The 22,310-nt window shown below is 36.2% G+C and overlaps 1 protein-coding gene across 1 annotated transcript in view; it reads left to right on the top strand.

Moving 5' to 3' along the window:
• LOC139734030 (plexin-A4-like) overlaps positions 1–22,310 on the top strand; it is a 63,500-nt gene that overhangs the window by 19,965 nt on the left and 21,225 nt on the right. Inside the window, exons 9-15 of the mRNA XM_071644837.1 lie at positions 12,009–12,163; positions 14,019–14,133; positions 14,501–14,634; positions 16,172–16,336; positions 17,382–17,481; positions 18,986–19,231; positions 21,296–21,484. Coding sequence (XP_071500938.1) covers positions 12,009–12,163; positions 14,019–14,133; positions 14,501–14,634; positions 16,172–16,336; positions 17,382–17,481; positions 18,986–19,231; positions 21,296–21,484 — 1,104 coding nt within the window. The remainder of the gene's footprint in view (positions 1–12,008; positions 12,164–14,018; positions 14,134–14,500; positions 14,635–16,171; positions 16,337–17,381; positions 17,482–18,985; positions 19,232–21,295; positions 21,485–22,310) is intronic.

Raw genomic sequence — 22,310 nt, 5'->3', positions numbered from 1 at the left:
GAATTGTTATATAGTGGAGCGGCATAGCTTGAAAAATTAGAGGAATTGTGCATTTTGTGATAAAAGCACCAAATTTCGCACATATGTTGACAATTACATTTGAAATAAATTCAGATATTGGGCCATCGTAAATAGCGCCCTCAACGGCCATGGCAGCCATTTTTCAAAATGGCCGCCATAAATGCCATTTTTCGTAAAAATTTACAAATTTCAGAAGGGAAAATCAATAAGATTTTGCAAACGAGTGGGAAATAACATTCAAAATAAATTTAGTTATTGGGCCACGGAAAATTACGCCCTCAATGGCCATGGCAGCCCTTTTTCAAAATGGCCGCCATAAATGCCATTTTTCGCAAAAAATTAAAAATTTCAGAAAGGAAAATCAGTTAGATTTTGCAAATGAGTGGGAAATAACATTCAAAATAAATTTAGAAATTGGCCCATCATAAATAGCGCCCTCAACGGCCAGAGCAGCCATTTTTTTCAAAATGGTGGACATAAATGCCATTTTGCTTTAAAATTTACAAACTTCCGAAGGGAAAATCAATAATATTTTGCCAACATGTCGGATATAGCATTCAAAATAAATTCAGATATTGGGCCATCGCAAATTGCGCCCTCAACGGCCATGGCAGCCATTTTTAAAAAATGGTCGCCATAAATGCAATATTTCGCAAAAAAAATACAGATTTCAGAAGGGAAAATCAACAAGATTTTGCAAACGAGTGGGAAATAAAATTCAAAATAAATCTAGATATTGGGCCATCGCAAATTGCGCCCTCAACGCCTATGGTGGCCATGTTTAAAATTGGTTGCCATAAATACCACTTTTTTTTCTCTGAATTTACTTATTCCAGATGGAAAAGTCAATAAGCTCTTGCACTCAATTTAAAAATTTCGTTTGAAATATATCTTGCGCTTATGTATTACATTGTAAATAGCGCCCTCAATGGCCATTGCAGCCATTTTTCAAAATGGCCACCGTGGATTCCACTATTTTTTATTATCTGATTTCACAAAAGGAAAAGTCAATAAGATTTTGCACACAATTTGAAAATTATGTTTCAAATAAATATTTGTATTAGATTCTTATAATACTGCCCTCAACGGCCATGGCCGCCATATTCCAAAATGGCTGCCATTGTCATAATCATTTTGTTTTAAAAGATGGTAATTTCAGAAAGAAAAATCAACAAATGTGTACATAGATTGAAAATCATGTTTAAAATCAAACAATATATCTAGATTGCATTAACTCTAGAAATTGTTCCTTCGCAAATTTTCAAGAAGAAAAAATTGCTAATAACGGTAATTGCAGCCATTTTCCAAAATGGCTGTCATAGATGCCATTTTTCTTTTATGAAGATGTCCTAATGCCGGCAGAAGGCAATAAACATCTTTTTTTTTGCGCAAGTTGACAATTACATACAAAGAAGTTTAGACATTGAGCCATCATAAGCTGTGTTCTCAATGGCTTTTTCAGCTAATTGTCAAATTGGCTACAATACACTTTTCTTTATTTTTGTCTTGAAAATTTGCTTAACTTCAGAAGGAGAAGACAGTAGAATACTCACGGAGACATTAGTCTGAGAGCTGGCTGCTGGTCAATTTACCCCATCAAGCCCAAAAGGTTTGACCCCTGAGAGTTGCTGGGGCCACCCTCCTCATTAAAAAAATGCCCGTCAGCCTGGTCCCTGAGGGCGGGTTCGGCCCCCAGGGACCCCCCGAAAAGGCCCTCCGGCGGGTGTAATTTACCCCATGGAGCCCATGGACCAAACTTGGCCTATATGAATGTCCTATGGGTGTACATAATCAAAATATAAAAACTGACAAAATATCTGGTCGGGAAAGGGGTTGCCAGACCGCTTGTTTGCAGGCATAAAACCTTGTTTTTGGTCAAGGAGTCTGCGCCAAGACTACACTGTCCCATAGGCCCTGTACTGTAGCGTCTCCCAACAGGCTGACGGACAGTGCCAGTTAGTGCATGTAGTAGTCTTGGCGCAGACTCCTTTACGCGCAACAAGGGTTATTGCCTGCAAACTACCCGTTATACCCTGGGACCCAGGGTAGTTTGCATGCATAAATTGACCACACACACACCCACCCCCCCCACACACACACACACATACACACACACACACACACACACACGCACACACGCACATACACACACAATTATGTTTACACATGACTCTATGTACAACTGTATATACCATAACACTAAACATGTTACAATTAATAGGTTTCTCATAAATGCAGCCATAATACCTTGCACATAATAAATGTCAAACCTATAAGATGTTCATTCCTTTTGAATGTTTTACATGGATACTATCAATACACCTTTAAGGAACACTGAAGAAATTTGAAATTTGTGTGAGGTTGTATTAGGTTTTATTGGCCACACAGCCTACTCTTTCTGTATGATGTATTCACCTTATGAGACTCAAATAGAGCTTTTCAGAAAATGCTGAAAAACCTTTGTTGTGAGTAAACTTCAGTTTAAGACCAACCACAACAGCGCTAAAGGCCAGTTGTATAACACATTTAAGTAAACATTTTCATCAACCGTGCATTAAACATAACTTTAATAAAGTTTATGTCAACAAGTGGGATGTAGCTTGGATTACTTCTTTTTCTCCTGCTTGATATCCTCTTTTAGATACAAATAACAAGTCTCAATCCTAATATAAGATTCCTTTGAAAACCTCAAACTAATAACTTTTTGTGTTTTTGGCTGATAAAAACCACCCTTTGATGTATAAAATGGGCAAGGATTACAGCATCCATGCCAACATTTCCTTTATTTGACTCTAATAAATTCCAAATCAGAATAAACTGCATAACATAAGGAAGGAGCTTAATGGTTTTGGAAATGATATTGATCAATTTTCATACTCAGTAGTGCATGTCACCTCATAGTTTTGGACAAATATCTGCATATCCCTAATACTAATGAACATGTAATTACGGTGTTCTATATACATGTATTTCTTCCTTGGAACCTCAAATAACAAGCTTCACAATAGAATGCTAACTTTCTGTAATGGAAATAAACAGGCCAAGAGCATTTACTTTGATCTTGTGTTCTCTTCATCTCTTCAGCGCTTTTTTTTTTTTGGTCATCTTCTTATTTCTGGAGATATATTTTATTTATAATAGTTCCCAGCCCCACACAAATGGTGTCACATACTGCAAACACTGCCAATGACCGTGAACAGTACACACCAAGTTGAAACATAATAGCTCTCTTTTTATATAGCATATAGGCTGAAAGTATTAACTTGGTCTTGTGGTCTCTTTATATCAGCAGTTTTGTCAACTCCTTATTTCTGGAGATACACTGTACTTCATCTTCAGTTCCCCAGCCCCACACAAACAAAACTCAACCTACGGTTTCACACACTGCAAAGAGCGCATCATAGTATATGATTGCCGTTAACCCGGGACATATACACACAACGTGAAACATAAAATTACCAGCTAAATGAAATGTTAGCTTAATTTCTTTTCTTTAACAATAGCATGCACGTTGAGAGCATTTACATGTTGTGTTCTCTTTTATATTAGAATTTTTGTCAACTCCTCATTGAGATACTTTGTCTACCCCCTCCCCCCCCCCCCAAAAAAAAGAGATAATACTTCCAGGGTGTCACATACCATATACAGTTACAATGCAGGTCCTAGTTCATATTTATGATTTAGTTGCCATTCAAAACCATGGCAATTACACATCAAACCATGCATCACATTCTATGGAAGACTAAAGCTTACATAAATTACGTATAATGTAGGCCTATGATAAGCATTGCACATGTTTCAGTTGCAGTCTTATGATTCCTGAACTGACCAGTATTTGGCATGAATTTATTTCATATAATATAAAACATAATTTCACATTTTAGTCTATCATACAGTATAATGCATGATTTGAGAAACTGAAGTCTACTCACAACAAAGGGTTTATTTCAGCATTTTCCAAATATAAATATAGGAGTCTTATATGGTGGATACATAATAAAGGGTAAGCAGGTTGTGTGGCCAGTAAAACAGAATACAATTTCACACAAATTTCAAAATCTCTTCAGTGTTCCTGCTTGAAGGTTCACTGATAGTATCGATGTAAAACATTCAAAAGTTATGAACATAATAATTACAGATATGTGCAAGGTATCATGGCTGTATGGAGAAACCACTGGTCATGTTTTGTGTTACGGTATTCTTAGTATACATAGAGTCATGTGTGAATGTGTGTGTGTGTGTGTGTGTGTGTGTGTGTATGTGTGTGTGTGTGTGCGTGTGTGTGTGGGTGTGTGTGTGGGTGTGGGTGTGTGTGTGGTCAATTTGTGCATGCAAACTACCCTGGGTCCCAGGGTATAACGGGTAGTTTGCAGGCACAAACCCTTGTTGGGCGTAAAGGAGTCTGCGCCAAGACTACTACATGCACTAACTGGCACTGTCCGTCAGCCTGTTGGGAGACGCTACAGTACAGGGCCTATGGGACAGTGTAGTCTTGGCGCAGACTCCTTGACCAAAAACAAGGTTTTATGCCTGCAAACAAGCGGTCTGGCAACCCCTTTCCCGACCAGATATTTTGTCAGTTTTTATATTTTGATTATGTACACCCATAGGACATTCATAGGCCAAGTTTGGTCCATGGGCTCCATGGGGTAAATTACACCCGCCGGAGGGCCTTTTCGGGGGGTCCCTGGGGGCCGAACCCGCCCTCAGGGACCAGGCTGACGGGCATTTTTTTAATGAGGAGGGTGGCCCCAGCAACTCTCAGGGGTCAAACCTTATGGGCTTGATGGGGTAAATTGACCAGCAGCCAGCTCTCAGACTAATTATATAACCTGAAATATGGTGTTAAAGAAATCATTTGAGGAACAACTAAAATAAACAAGGCAAATACTTATTGATTATATCTCACCAATGATGAATGCATACTTTATGTGGCCAACATGAAAAATTTCCGAAAAAAAGAGTAATATGAATATCCAGGGATAATGGCGCCATGTATTAACTTTGACAGTAACACCATATCATTGAATATATGGGACTATATGACGTGTATCTATTCTAAAATGTAACTTCCTAAATATTCTTAAGACAGGTACGAAAAAATGGCCTTTCATTTTAGGAAAAAAGTTAATGTACTTCCTATGCTTCAATAAAAATACATACCTTTGATATTCATACTGTTAGCCATCACACGCGAAATACTGCAATTAAAACTAAACTGAAAACATGAATTTAGAACTAACCCATCAATGAAACACCAGATTGCATTAGATATAATGGCTGTTTAGCAGTATTCTATTGCTTTCTCCTTCTGGAATAAGCAAAGAAAAAAAAAAAGGAATGTGTGGACGCAATTTTGACAAAGAGCTGCCATAGCCGTTGGGGACAATGTTTAAATGGTGGCTAAATATCTTCATTTCAAATTCAAACTTGAATTTATTTGAATTTCTTTTGTCAATTTGCACAAGAAATTGTATTGCCTTCCTCTGGCATTATCATATTTTCAAGAAATAAATAGCATTTATAGTGACCATTTTGGAAAATGGCTGCCATGGTCGTTGATGGTGTCATTTGTAATAACCTCATATATTATTTTCTTTAGAATATGATTTTCAACATAGTGTATGTACAAATTTCATTGATTTTCTCTCTGAAATTAGCAAATCTTTCAAAAAAAGAAAAGAAAAATGCTGAGAAGCAGACATCCATGGCGGTCAGCATGGCCCTTGAGGGCGCCTTCTAAGAAGACCTTATACTTAAATTTATTTTTGAGCATAATTTTCAACTTGTTTGCAAAGTATTATTGACTTTTCCTTCTGACATCAGCAATTTTATTTTTTATTTTTTGCCAAAAATGGGTGGGGGGGGGGGCATTCATGGCAGCTGTTTTGAAACTTGGCTGCTATGGCTGTTCAGGGTCCACTTTTGGATGGCCCTATTATCAAATTCAGTTTGAATGTAATTTTCCACCTTTGTTGAAATTCTGATTGACGTCTGCAACATTTTACCAAAAAAAAGACATTCATGGTGGCCATTTTAAAAAAATGGCTGGAATGGTCATTGAGGGGGCAATTTGCAATGGCCCAATAAGTTTACTTTTGAATGTAATTTCCCACCTGTTTACAAAATCTCATTGGCTTTCCCTTCTTATTTTAGTGAATCTTTTCGAAAATATAGCATTTATGGCGGCGGCCATTTTGAAAAATGTCTGTCATGACCGTTTAGGGCGCAATTTCCGATGGCCCAATATCGAAATTTATTTTAAATGTCATTTCCCATTTATAACCCAAATTTCATTGACTTTTCCTTTTGAAATTAGCATTCTTTTTAATGAAAAAGTGGCACTTATGGTGCCCATAAAAAAAAAAATGGCTGCCACAGCCATTGAAAGCACAATTTTCAATTGCCCAATATCTGGACTTATTTTGGATGTAATTTCCCACTTGTCTGCAAAAAAGAGAAAAAATGGCTTTCCCTTCTGAAATTTGCATTTCTTAACAAAAAATGGCATTTATGGCGGCCATTTAAAAAAAAATGGCTACCATGGCCGTTGAGGGCGCAATTTCCGATGGCCCAATATCTAGATTTAATTTGAATGTAATTAACATTTATGGGCAAAATCTTATTAACTTTTCCCTTCTGAACTTTGCAAAATCATCGAAGAAGTGGCACATTAGACAACCATTTTGAAAAATGGCTATCATGGACGTTGAGGGCGCAATTAACAATGGCCAAATATTCAAATTCATTTTGAATGTAATTTTCCACTTGTTTGCAAAATCTTACTGGCTTTTCCTTCTGGAGTTGGAAAAATATTTTGAAAAAAAAACGCATTTATGGCGGCCATTTTGAAAAATGGCTGCCATGGCCGTTGAGGGCGCTATTTCCGATGGCCTGATATCTAGATTTATTTTGAATGTAATTTTTCCATTTGTAACCACAATCTTATTGACTTTTCTCTCCTAGAATTAGCAAATTTTACGAAAACATGGCATTTATGGCAGCCATTTTGAAAAATGGCTGCCATGGACGTTGAGGGCACTATTTGCGATGGCCCAATATCTAAATTTAATCTGAAGGTGATTGTCAACCTGTGTACGAAATTTGGTGCTTTTATCACAAAATGCACAATTGTTCGGCTATGCCGCTCCACTAATATACCAATTATGACCTTGGAAAATGGGGTAAAAGGTGTTTTGTGGAAATACAAAGCAGATTATGTTGTATATCCAGGGCCTATCATATATCTTTTCTCCAGTGGTCTGCTTTGGCCACTAAAATCTCTAAATCTGATATTTTGGTTGCCCAAAAGGGGTTTTCCATTTTGAATCTTTAGATCGGCTGGGCCACCAAAAGATGATCTTCCTGGAAATTTGGTGACTCAACATAAATTCTGAGTACAAGTAGCTCCGGGGAAACCTGGCCACCATTAGTGTTGAGCCCTGGTATAGCCATATCAGAGCTCTGTCCATTAACACATACTTTTTTTTTAGAGTAGACTAATAGCACACTATTCTACATACAATTTGTACTAATACTCTTGAAGAACTTTCATGTACATGTAGCTGGACAATAGTTTTCAAGGATATCATTTGTTAATGTTATACCTTACATAATGCACCTCCATAATTCAATTAGGAGTGAATAGCACTCCATGTCAATATAATGATTGATTACATGAATATCTTGTTGGAAATTGTTGCATCACGCGCAGCATAACCAAGCTGAATGACCATGTACATGCCTTGAGGTGTTAGTGTAATATACTCCAAAGTATATTCCAAATAATAAATTGGCTTTAATCACTCAATAGGCAGTAAACCATCCTTAACGTATGCAGAGTTTCACTTTTCCAATTAGCACATACAGCTGTATATCTTTTCCATTTTATTAATTGGTGAGTGTATATTCAAAAAAAAATGTGCATAAAAAGGGAATCGTGAAATCCAGTAGATCCAGAGTTTATCACAGTTGCCTTTCATGTGGAAGTGAGGTATTGGTTTATTGGCCATACATAATGTCTGTAATCTTTCTCGGACTCGGGATAGTGTGGCTGCAATTTTTTGTCAGTTAGTGTACAGTGCGGTATATTTCATATCGTAGGTTTGCCTAAAAACATTGTGAATGAAATGTGCTTATATGTGATATTTCTCCATTTACTGTCTGATTAAAAGGATGAGCAAAACAGGTGATACCATCATATTTCTACTGTCCAGTGAATGGTCATTCTCTCATTTATTACAAAGTACACTGAAGATGTGGTAGCATGAAGTTCGCTTTAATTTTGTACAGTATAAGCTACTGCACATGCATTTATGAGTATGAAATTGAACTCAATATTTAATAGCATGCACTGTATACATTTTGCACTACACCTTGGTAGTTTAGAATGTAGAGGAAATAAACATAGAACTGGTATTTGTACTTAAAACATTTGTTTGAATATACAGACTTGATTTACACGTTCCTCATGATATGCACAAATTGCAATCTTGGCACCCACAGTACATGTACAACAGTGAAGTCCTCCAAACCAATGTGAGTGTGTCTGTCCGCTGGAATTCCCAAAACGTCATTGACGACTGGACGGGATCGGAAGGTTTGCACAAGTTTACATACATGAAGTACACCATATTACTTTGTGCATTCCATTTTGATTCTTATTTCCATCATGAAATAGTAAATTGAAGGCATTTTGTTTCACATTGTCTACCTGTCTGATGAATTTGAGTTGAGTTTGAATGGAGTTTGATTCATTAACAACAATATACCAAGAACTAAAGGGCAGATACTAGTCTTCCAGTTTATCATATCAACAATGAATGAGATATTGAATACGAATACGAATGAGAATACACAGGAATACACACACTATATTCAATACATGCAATAACTCGATGATGACTTAGTGTAAATTATATAAATGAGATATTTAGATTTATCGAAATTCAATTGAAATGAAGACTTAACCCTATTCTAACTGGGCTATTTGAGACCAAGTTTTTACTGGGGGGGTCAATTTGACCCTCCCTTCAGATCTCGGCCACCGATCGCGCGATCGCCGCAAATTTTTGCCTGAAGATAGAGCTGGATGTCAACTACAAGATTACATGGTCATACAAAAGAAAAATATTGCCTTTTTATTTTTAATAAATTAATTATGCAAATATGTGCATGAAATCATATTTTCACCTATAACTCCATTGAAAAGACTGAAGTATTGCTAAATTTTTGTGTCAGAATTCCTCGAGTTATATCAAACAATTTTCATGTAAAAAAATAGCACAATCAAAATCAATTTCTTTTTTTTTATTGTTTTGTTAATTTCTTATGTATTTTATTGTTTTTTGACATTTTGTTTTCTATTGTTTTTTGACAAAATTTGTTGTAAGCACTTTTTCAGGCTTATCTACACTAGAATTGATTAATTTCAATGGTTAAAAGTTGAAATAATCTAATTTATATCAATTTAAGTAAAAAACACAATTTGCATTCAATTTGCACACGATATCATGAATTTGAGCCATTTTCGGGTTAACATGCATATGAATAACATTACGTAACTTCAGAACGGTGTACCCGGACGTCGCAAATTTGGTCTCAAAATATGCGGAAGACTTCAATGAAAAAATTCATAAAACGACGAGGCAAAATCTTTGTGCGTTGCGGAATCATGGCGCATTGCGGAATCGTGGCGCGAAACGTCGAGTTAGAACCCTATTCTAACCCAGTTAGAATAGAGTTAAGATGTAAGGGACACAATATGTGAAGTTTATCTTGCATTTCACTAATGACTCAAGAATCACTGTATGATATTCAGTCCAATAATGGCACAAAAGTATATACTGTAATTCCCCTCTTCATGTCGGTGATTTGAGTGATGTTTATCTCATGGCTAACATCACTCCCTTGCATGGTTTCATGAAATATGTCACTTTTTGGTTTTTTGTGTTTGTTTAAATGTTGGCATACATTTCTTGAACCCAATCTTATTTTGCTAATCTTAATCAGGTTTATACCAAATCAATAATTTGTATATTTTATGGTTGGATTAAATTGCTATTTCATCATAAAATGACCCAAATTGAAGAGAATGTGAACCCATAAATGAGTTTATGGATAGCATATTGTCACTCACATTGTATACAAATGTATGTGTATGGGAATGTGTATGGTACATTGTATGAACTGTATGTTAGAAAGGTAGTTTGTCTACTGAGCTAAAAATACAAATCTGCAAAACCCTCCTGTATATTTTTGTACCACAGAGCTTAAAAAAAGAAATCCATGCTGTTTCAGAAATTTGTATCCATTCATTATTATTTGTCTAATATAAACTGAGGCATTTCTGGTTGATTTCATGTGGAATTAATGTTTTATGGTAGGCCTTACACGAGCAATAGTAACAATCGATATCACACTTTATGCTGTGATATGTAGTGTTTTAGCTTTATTCAATGCATTATGAAGATAACACTAACACCAACACTAACACTAGCACCAAACTTGAAACCACTCACCAGGTGAACAGATGATGTTAAGTTTCATGATAATTGTAGCTTATAATGGTATACTTTTCAAATTAAGAAGTCATAGGCCCTATATCAGGGGAGGACCTTATTGATAGATTTGAGGCAAACTACTGTAAACACAGAAATTTTCGCGTATTTCGCTCTTCTTAGGAGTATGGCTAGCATGAATTCTAAAACTCATGAACATACCTTAATTTACAATATCTGCACATTTTGAATGGTTTGACAATTGCACAGGCTGAATTCAGGAACCAATGATTATATTTTTAAGCCACCCAACGCGAAAAAATAATTGGGCGAAAATACCAACATTTACAGTAAACAGTGATCTCCTGTTCGTGTGGAGTCATTCATCTCAGACCGGCGGTATGCACCTAGAACCTCCACAATCTTTTTGTCATGGAATATGATTTTCCGTTGTATTTTATGTTGAAATGCCAAATAATGATAATGATAATAAGATGAACTACAGTAAGTTACTTCCTAATGTTTTTGTAATAGTGACACTCTACAAGTGTTCAGTGAATAATGGAAGCTGCAGTCGCTGTCTATCACCCGTGTCGACGCCTGAAAAGCTAGAATGTCTCTGGTGTGGTGATGACTGCAACGTCCAAGAGAGCCAAGTCTGCCAGGATAATACTCCCCTCGATCAGAGCCAGTATCTGCAATGTAATCCCCCTGAAATAACCGGTGTAAGTACATTATCAGACTTAATGTTCATTGACCTGGGAAGATGTTGATATTAGAATGTCCTTGATTGGGAAGTCATGATGCAGTTCAGCCTGTTACGGAGATATTGTTTTGGATAGGGATGTAACAACAGTGATTAAAAACAGTGTAGTCAGTGAATACTTTGAATAATTCTGATTTTGAACTTGTTCCATGCTTTTTAATAATTCTGTTTTTGAACTTGTTCCGTGCTTTTTGAAACATCATATTTTGTATAATGCAACAAAGTACATTGTGTACAGGACTGGTCATGTATATCATGCAAATTACATATTTGTAATTTAAGCGAACATCTTTTTAAATTGTGTGTACTTGATGTAAGGGTTGAAATTCTTGTATACATCAAATACTCTAGGCATACATGTAGGTTCTACTCACAAAATGTGACTCAAATTCAGAATATAAGAATTTATGCCATATGCATTATCAAAGAAACTTTAGTCTGTGTCTCTTATGTGGGTGTTGTTTTTGCTTGTTAGAAAGTTGACAAGCAATGGGTGTATGACATGTTGCAAAAGTAGTTTAATCCGTTGAGGACGAACTGATTTTGCTACAACACGCATTTCCCATAGACACCTGCCCGAGTATACTCGGGACTCGTCCTCAACGGGTTAAGAAATTTTAGCAAATGTCAATAGAAAGCACATGTTCCTTTTCACTTTTGTGGGTGATACATGATCAATGGCATAATAATTATAGTCTTTCCTCTTTGAAATTCTCTGATAGTTCTACCCTGCAATTGGACCAGTAGATGGAGGAACAAGATTAGAAGTTTTTGGAACTGACCTTGGAGTGAACTTTGAGGATATCTCCAGTATCACAGTGGCAGAGACTGAATGTGATTTAAATGGCATGGAAGAGTTCTATGACCCTGGGCAAAGGTTTGTATTTTGAGGCACCACTGTAAGTGAACAAAAGCTGTTGAGGGTAGTGATTGTAAAAAAAAAAAGAAAAAAAAAGAAAAAAAAAAGAATGCAGAACAATCTTATTACCAATTTCTCTAACAGGGTCCGATATTATGAATATTTGATAAAGCTGTAACCTTGTTATACCCTCTCCAAATGAAGTTTGAAGAGGGCATGATTAAAGGAATCCGTGTGTGGTCAGTAGGTTGGGCAGTTGATCTGTTGCGAATGTGTTAAATCAATCTACTACAATGTGTACTCCGGTTCTCAAGCTATTTAAAAGAAACATGGTGCAAGATCAGCTCAATGAAGGGCTCTGTAAGATTTTTTTCCCCCAACTGCTGCAAATATTACTGCCAGGGTAACAGCACATCATGGCTCCAAAATGAAGTAAAGAGCTTTGCAAGTCATACTACTCAGTCTGTACTTCTTCAGTTTTAGAGAAAGTCTCAAGAAAATAGGCACACACAAAAACTGGATTTAGAATTGTGCAAGACACAATTTGAATAGAACAGGAACGTTCCTTGATACAATTTATAACTGCACACAATGGCCCTCAAAATAGGAAAAAGCTTTTCACTATACCAGTACAATATATTATGAAATGTTAGTATCCATCGTTCTTGGCAGTGTGCAAACACAGAATTGTTAGGTGGAGTATAAATCAGGTTCAGTGATATTTCATATTAATTCTTTTGACTTTAGCCAACTCAGGTGCAATTGCAATTGATTGCCAAATTGCCCTACATCAACGTTGTAGGGTAATTCATCAATCAATTGCAACAAAAAACATCTCCACGGAAGAATTACATGAATTTGAATAATCACATGCAAGTGTCTGAAAATCTATTTGATCTGTATTAATAGTGATAAAATTTGATTCATATTGTTTGTAATAGCATCATGGGGATTACATTTACATTTTAATTCACATTTCTTTCAAGTTCAAATCCAAAAGGCTGACATGGAATTATATACAAATAAGAATGAGAGAGTGAAGGAAACAAACAACTTTTGTAAAAGTTTTTAAATAAAAAGTATGCACAGTTTTCCTGAGGAGTCCTTTGATCGTGTCAAATAGTGAATGAAAAATGTATTTGCTTTAAAGTGTGAAAGTAGACATAAATAGAAGTGGGCTTATTGCACAAAACAGATTCATTGCATATTTGCAGTGACATTTCCTGTTCTGAAATTACACCAAAACATTCGCTGTTGCATTCCAAAAAAATGGTTTTTTATTAAGACACTGTTCTGTACCTGCCATGTAGCTCTCTCTGTCTCCACAACTTTTTATGCAGCAAAAGAGAAAAGCAGTACAAAGTGCTTGTTAAGGATTGTTTTCATTATATATTTGTGTAAAATTGGAGTCCTCCAAGTTTAAAAACACCTATGTTACACCATACCATTCTGTCATTTTTGGTGTTTTTGCAAGCATTTTGCATACTCCCATTCAAGTAATCTTGGCTGGGCACCTTGTTTTGGATTAAAACAAAAAAGAGAGAAAAAAAAGACAAAAAATGATTTGCTATTTATAGCCAATACATCCTTTTCATGAAGAAAAGTGAGACAGCAAGATAACCTTACACTTATTTAATATATGAATTGTTCAAACATGCTATTTATATTGTGTACCTTGATTTGGGCCAAAAAAAAGCATTTAAGATGACAGTATACTTACCTCAACAAGGCACCCATAGGAGAGTTTTAGCTAGGCATTTCTTTTTTTTATTTTTTTTATTTTTAGACTGCCTAAGTTTCAGTCCATGCAGTGCATTAATTCCACATATTGATTGTTTTGTTGTGTTTTGTTTTGTTTCTTGTTTCTTGTTAGTGTCAGCTGTTTGACAGGAAGAGCAGGTCAGATACGTGAGGGACAAATTGACCTCACAGTCACTCTGGATAGTCAAGTGAGAGATGCAAACAGTGAAGAGGAGTTTCTCTACAGAGTAAGTGTATTCTATGAGACTGATATTTACCCCATTTACTCCTTCAAGGACCCATTAGAGTGAACTTGAAAATACAGCTGTGTATTCTCAGCTCTGATTCTCTAAACTCATCCAGAGGAGAATGATGTAGCACACCTCAATTTATTAAAAGTGACGAAAAGAGCCAAAGTGTAGAAGTCATTTTTGCTGATAGGGGATGAAACTGTATTCCACTATATTCACACGATAGGTGCCTTCAAATAGTATATTAAAGTATACAGTCTAGTAGCTTTACATGTACATGTAGCTGCAAAGTGCTGAAATGAACACTTTGAGACTGATCAGACACATACATTGTTTACCCGTTGTTCATGTGTGTTCTACCAAGGATCCCATGATAAGTGGATTCACTCCGACAGAGGGACCAGCGGCAGGTGGAACCAGAGTCACGATTTCTGGAGATTTCCTCACTTCTGGAAGGAATGTAATAGCCCTATTCGGAAATGCAGAATGTATTGATATGTGAGTTGACATTAGAAAGCTGCATGTGGGTAGGCTTACATTTTATTAGCTGGTAGACGAGTCATTTGACTTGTAAACAGGGATGTGACCCATTTGCTGATTATGACTTGACTGGTTACCCCTGCAATTTTCTGAGAGCCTTTAATACCCCTAAACGAGATTCTTTTTGCCAGTCAACAAAAAACAGACAGGTTAATAATAGTCTGTCTATGTAAAACCAGTCAAGCAGCACATGTATCCCCTCTCCATAATCTACTAGATGTACAATGCAAAATATTGATCACACTTGAGATTTAGTAGAGCGTGCACGCGGCTCATATGTCATACACTATGGCACTGGTGTGGTCAGCGAAAGTCAAAATCTACTGGGCTCACTATTGATTGCTACGCAGGTATTTGTATGAGTTTTATAGCAAAACAAGCATACTATTGCATTGTGAAAGGTTAATTAGACAAAAATACACAGACAGTTTTGACAGAAAAAGAACAGATATTGATAGGAGAAACTGTAATTTTTTAATTAAAAAAGTAATTTTTCTGGCCAGCATATCGCAAATACACACAACTTTAAGTCTCAACTGCAGGCACTTTGGTCTACATTTTTAGAACCTGGTATGCCAGGTTGACATATAAGGAACTGGTTCATAATATTAGTATTCAGACTGACCTACTCTATGTTTGAGCTCTTATACAAGGGCCTGTATTTCAAAATAGCGTGGAATACATGTACTAAAGTTTCCGAATGCAGCATATGAGTGACCTTGAAGAATAAGAGGCTTTAAAGCATGTGCCGTTGATTTTTTAATTCTGTCTGTTTACATTGAGAAGTATTGCAAACTCTATTCAGATGAGAAAAGCTTGCGTGAGCGTATGTATATTATGCTCTTGATGATGTTTTATAGGATTGCATGCATATCTGTACACTATACAAGAAAATATAGCATTTTGAATGAGCTTGGAGACTGACTCATATGTGATTGTGAAACCATTATCAATGTTTTGTGCAGTTTCACTCCTGGTTAATAATCATCTAATTTCAATTACAGGAGAGGACTTTTTTGTCCCCCCCCCCCCCACACACACAGAGTAAGCAATTATAGATGTATGGCAATGAGCAACTTATTCAGACTTCATTATGACACTCTCATGAGTAAAAGCATAACAAACAGAACAAAGATCTGTCCATTGCACTCTTTGAAAAAAAAAAGTATGTAATTCATCAAACAACATGTCACCCTAAAGACTGAGGTGTTTTCAAAGAGATGTACTGAAGAGAATGAAGAAAAAAATGAGATATTAAAAGAATTGGGTGTTTGTTCCAAATTCATTACATCACTGTTATGAACTGGCTTCCACTTTTTGGCAGGGTTTTAGCCCGGTAAAGCAGAAACTGATGGTTTCAAATTCCAAGCCATTGTTTCAAATTCTTTTTCATTTGGTCTAGTATAAATAATATATTGTAATGTAGTTTCATGGAGGGATACAGTGAAAAACAAAGAAGAAATGCATGTATACATGTATTTTCTGTTTTCCACAGTGCTCGTAGTCCAAATGAAACATCATGTACAACCGCAAAATCTTCAGTGGGTAGTTACGCTCTGACTATGACCTTTGATGGAACACAGCTGACAACAGCCGATGAGTTTACCTTCCAGCCCAACCCACTTATCACTGGCTTGGACAGGACACAGTCGATTATATCGTAAGTCAGACTTTAACCGTATATCAAGTGGACATAATGGATCAACATGGTGGAATCGTCAATTTCAACAGGAGACTCTTGGAAGAGATTTCTTGAGTTTAACAAACCCGTTCTTTAAAAAGTCACTGTATTCATTCTTCTTGTTACTAAATAGTATGTAGTGCTTCACTGGTAATGCCATGCCAATTTACCTTCTGTAAGTGTGGCACAAAATGAGTCAATGCCTTTGCAAGCATATGTCCTCTATACTTAAATTGCAAATCACAGTAAGTACAACCATAATATTACAGTGTATATGTCAATTGAAGCTAATTAGCTGTATCTATGGTAACTACAGTTGAGCCTCTATTATCCGGCCTCCCTTTATCCGGATCTCTCTATTATACGGACGCAATCTCGCCGCGAATTTTTTTCTTTTTTTAAATAAAGCCATACGGGAGGAAAGGGGGATTCCCAACTCCTTGAGACTCCTACACAAACACACATGAATTACATATTACTTCCAACATGATTGACATACATATTACATCAAATTTCCTTCCAAATTGCTTACCTTCAGACATTTTAACATCCCCAAACATCCCCAAATGTAACAATGAAAAGGTTGCAGTACCGTAGTTATGGGTAAACTCGGCCTAGCGGGTAAAGTCGGCCGCCAGCGCGCACAGTACAATTTTATGTACTGTGCGCGCTGGCGGCCGACTTTTCCCGCTAGGCCGAGTTTACCCATAACTACGGTATACACATTACTACATGTGGTACTACAATGGGCTACATCAGTACATGTGTATGTATATGTACATGTATAAAGCATTGAGTCTCCCGTATCCGGCCAAATCCCTTATCCGGATGAGCCCCGGTCCCGACTTGTCCGGATACGAGAGGTTCAACTGTACATAGCTATTCTGATGTTTCATTTAGAAATACTCTTTGTATAATAGGACCAAGATTGGTTTTAAATCAGTGTGAATATTAATTAGTCAGGATTTTTATACCTAACATCATCACATATGTAATATACTAATACTTGATTTTGCCATTTCAGGGGAGGTCTTGATATAATTGTCACTGGAGAAAGATTTGACTTGATTCAGATGCCAGTTATCAAGGCAATATCACAAACTTCTGGAGCAGAGACGTCAGAGGTCTGTACATGGTTTTTATTGCTTATGTTTTATCTACACCATATGTCTGCAGTTAATTCTTCAAATTACCCCGATATATGATTCCAAAGAGCAAGTATTTATATTGTATAAGAGGAATTCTTACAAGTTATGATTACCGGTAAATGTACTGTGAAAGGTCTCCCAATTATCCTGAAATTTTGTGTTGTTTGAAGTTTTCCTGAAATTTATAAGTGCTGGTATTCATAAACGTGAAATGCTATCTCACATTAGTACCAACATTATTAATAGCTCATATTATTCAGGATATCAAACAGAGACTCCAACCCCAAGCACCTTCTGATCTGGATATTCTCCCGCCTGAAACCTACGGCAAACGGGAGACTCCGCCAACTTGATGTGCGCGAAGTTCCTTTCGACTGGGGTCTAGGGCTCTATAGCTCTAGGGTTCTTGATGCTCTCTCGTGCTATCTAAGGCTTATTTTTCAAAATACGATGACAATAAGTAAATCATTTCAAGCGGGAGACACAGAGCCAGGGCGAGAGAAATTAAATCTCAAGCGGGAGAACGGGAGATACTGCAAAAATGAGCTTTTGGCGGGAGATCTCCCGTCGAAAGCGGGAGAGTTGGAGTCTCTGCATCAAATGAGACTTCTTTGAAATTAAGAACTTGATGAGGCCAACCAGTTTGGAGTGATTGACAGAAATATGAGGAGTCAGTGCGTTTTCCTGTTGTTAGCATGTGACACATGCTATAATTCAGAATTCGGACCAACAAAGCCTGTGATATACAATGTATTCTGAAAGAATATTTAGGTGACAGAATATATGTCATAATCTTTATCTGTCTCTCTCTCTCTCTCTCTCTCTCTCTCTCTCTCTCTTTTCATTACCTCAACCAAGGAAGGAGATTAAGTGATCATCAGTGTTGGTTTCTCTTTTAACAAAATAAATAATAAAAGTTGTGAATGGATTTGAATGAAACTTGCAGGAAAAGTTGATGAAGACACAAGGAACAGATGATTAAGTTTTGGTAGTGATCCAAGAATTTTTATAGATCTTTGAAGGTTTTTTTGTTCTTTTGGCATATGAGCTTGGGAGTTCAAGCTGCACATACTGGAGGTTTGCATGCACCCACGCACTGAAAGCGTGTGCTGTGCTTGGGCAAGCCACTGCACAGCTGGAAACTGATGACGTAAACAAAAGGATTTTTTAATTGGGAAAGAGTATATCTATTATGTGTATGGTTAGAAATGATTTGCTGTCTTGGCGGTGGTCTGCGCTCTCTGAGTGCATTTCTAGTGTCATTTTCAAATTAATGATGTCATTTCTGATTCATGTAAAAGCAACAACCATAAGGAAAGAACTTCTCTCAAGCACGTTTCATGCATTAAGACCGGAATATAAAGGGGCAAACTTTTGTAGAACTGATACTTTTGTATAAGAAATTGTTGTGTTGTAGACTAATGTTGAAATATAAATTCTTAACATTTAATTCTTTACTTCTATCTGCCTTTATTTTCAGATTTGTAATGGCAATGGAAGTGCCACCGTTCTTACTTGTCCCTCGCCGACCTATCCTGGGGACACGACATCACGGAGGAGAAGACAAACTGAGGATGGTCTTACAGCTTCCTTACAATTTGACTTTGATGGTTTTGTCATCAACTGGAATGAAATCATCACATACTTCCCAGATCCAGTTTACTACAATTTTGAGGGACCAGATTCAATTTTCAATCTGCCTGAAAGCAACTTGCTAGAACTTAATGTGAGATTTGCTATTAAAATGAAAGTGGAATCAGTGAAAATGTCATACGCCAATTATATCCATCTACATGTAATCTATGTAATGCTTGAGAAGGAAATTGTATTGTATCCTTTCATATTCAAGATTCATCTCTGAAATTCCTTCCATTAGGTTAACCCAGTAAAGTTGAATGTTAGGGGAAGTGTGGTTCTAGTATACCAAGACACTGCTAAAAAAATTCAAGTTTCAAGTTTATTTCCACAAGTTCAGGTAAAAACATATAAATATACAATCAATCAGTTCCAACACATACATATACAAACCAAAAATTATTTTGGATAAGTACATAATCACAGTTAAAAATTAAAAAGTGTGTGTTCAAGATTGACATAACAATTAAAATAAATGGTGGAGGAAATCAGCAGTAGGCCATTGGCCTTTCGAGGCTGATCCCATGAGCAAATATACAATATTAAAACTGTATGTCGTTATACACTGTTTCATAAATCATAAGTGGCATAAAAAAGAACTGGATTTGCAATAAATAGGGACAAAGAAAAAAAAAATAACCGTCTGAATCCAGATAACTATTCAATTTTTTTGAAAGACTGTCATTGGTAAATGGGGCAAAAACAGAGAGGAATTCAAGCTGCATATATTTGAGGTGTGTATGCATGCACTGAGTGCGCACTTGAAGCGCAGTGTGCACTAACCTGACTGATGAGGTACACAGTGGTAGACACAACGGAAAGGCTTCTTTATTATTGGGAAATAGTTTGATTTTCAACATGCATGTACAGAGCATGTAGAGCGTGTGGAGGTGAAGAAGACAACTATTGATATAGAGGGCAACAAAAAGGAATTAAAAGGGGATAAAAACCATAAGATGTGTGACGAAGAACCATCCTGTACATTTACATGAAGACAGAGAGATATGTATGATTACACACAAAAAAAAGAATTGTATATATGTATATATAATATCCATGTTGATAAGGTAGTCCACGTGTTGGCAAGATAAAAAGATAAGTAACAAAGCTGCAACAAAGTTCATGCTGTATTCACCAACGGTTTATTTCTTCACATGTGTGAAGAAATAAACCGTTGGTGAATACAGCATGAACTTTGTTGCAGCTTTGTTACTTGTATATATAATATATATATATTTATTTATTTATATATTAAACTACTTTTGAGTTTGAATTCTGAAAGTACATGTATAATGGGTGTAAAAATGAAATGTCCGACACGTGATATAAATAGATGGCAGTCGCCTGCCTGCTTCTCACTGGTGTCAATGAACTCATGATGAGCTGCCTTCTCTAGCAGGGATCTATAACCTGCTTAAGGATTTTCTCAATACATATTTCTTGTTATATGTGAATATGCTGTATGAAATTAAATCTATGGCAATTGACATACATATATGGAAATATAATTACATTAATTTTATTTGAGGCATGATGGGTGTATTTTGTGCAACTGAAGAACATGAAACATGCGGGACTATCATGGTAATTACACTAAGTTCAAAGCATATAAAATCCTGAAAAGTTGAGCACCCATCCTAAAGTTTTCCATTTAAATTCTCATTAGTTTTCTCCTCTATGTTAAAGGGACTGTACAGTACTGGTTGAGGTAGGGATTCATGTTTTGAACATTCCTAAGTGAGATAATGAAAAGCCTTTTATGAAATATGAAAGAGCATGTAATTTTAAGAGGGATTCAACGTTTATTTGATGAAAATTGGTTTTCAAATGGCTGAGATATCCAAAAAAGTGCTAATAATAAAAGGCGACATGCCCCAACTTTATTAGTATCTCTTTGTTTCACCTTGTTTTTGGATATCTCAGCCACTTCAAAACCGATTTTCATCGAATAAACTTTTGACACCCCTTAGAACTGCATGCTCTTTGACATCTCATAGAGTGGTTTCTAAATATCTCACGAAAAGTTAAAAGCTAAATCTTCACCTCGACCAGAACTGTACACACCCTTTAATACAAAATGTAGCTTCTTTCAGCTTTTACAATTACCATGCTTTTTCTTATCTCTTTCCCTTCTATCGTCATGTCATATTTTTAGGGAAATAATCTCAACCTGGCCAGCAATGAAGATGATGTGCAGGTCTTTGTTGGTGGAGACGGTGAATGTGTAGTCCAAATCTTGGAAAGCGAAAAGCTGATCTGCAAGATGCCAGAAAAGGCACCATCAGCAGGATTTAATAATGGTTCATTAGGGGAAGGTCCGACAAGAAATCTTCCAGCAGTCCATGTAAGCATAGTTGTCTTTTGTAGATATTAAAGTAGTGTACTATGCCATTGATCGATTGATTTTGTTCTTTCTCCATTAAATTGTTTTTAAAGTTCTTCAGTCATCTTATTTGGCTGTTCTATTTCTATTCTTGTTTTAATAACTGACAAATGTCAGTGGGACGCATCCTTTTATTCAAATGCGTCCATGTTGGAGAAATAATTTTACATTCTAGGTTTAGATTTCAACTTAGAAATATGTCTAAGCAGTTTGTAACATTTCTCTGTGAAATGGAGAAAACAATGAGAAGATACAGTTTCTTTAAAGGACAGAAAACCTTTGTAGTTGTGTAGAGTCCACTATGTTTCTTGACATTTTACACATATTGTGATCAGTAGGTAGGCCTATTGTGTGCATAAGGGAAATTATGAAATTGTTTTTTTTTTATAACCATGTGGTATAGTCAAATGAGTTTAGACTGTATTCCATAGTTACCACATGCACACTATTCCTTTTGATGCCCCTGAAGAAATTTGCATCATCTGTTCTTGAAGTCGGTAGAAATATATATTTTTTTTTTTGCCAGAAATCCATTGTATAATGAACAATGCTTTGCAGAATTTATTTGATGCATTTTCTTTTTACATTTTTGAATTAACAAAATTGTAAGCACCAAAACTTATTGAATTAACACAAATACGAAGAATTTGCTAACTCTTGCTTGTTATTACTTAATCGTTATGTATATTATGCACATTCATACAGACACAGAATTGTTTGGTGGTATAAAAAGTGGGTATATGCTGTTAAAATTGTATATTCATAGCTGGTGGAAATATGCTTTGAT

The sequence above is a fragment of the Diadema antillarum genome, unplaced genomic scaffold, assembly GCF_040938485.1.
Source record: "Diadema antillarum isolate AM-2024a unplaced genomic scaffold, OU_Dant_1.0 seq00000507_RagTag, whole genome shotgun sequence".
NCBI lineage: Eukaryota > Metazoa > Echinodermata > Echinoidea > Diadematoida > Diadematidae > Diadema > Diadema antillarum.
The sequence above is the reverse complement of the archived record's forward strand: the minus strand, read 5'-3'. Positions and strand labels throughout refer to the sequence as shown.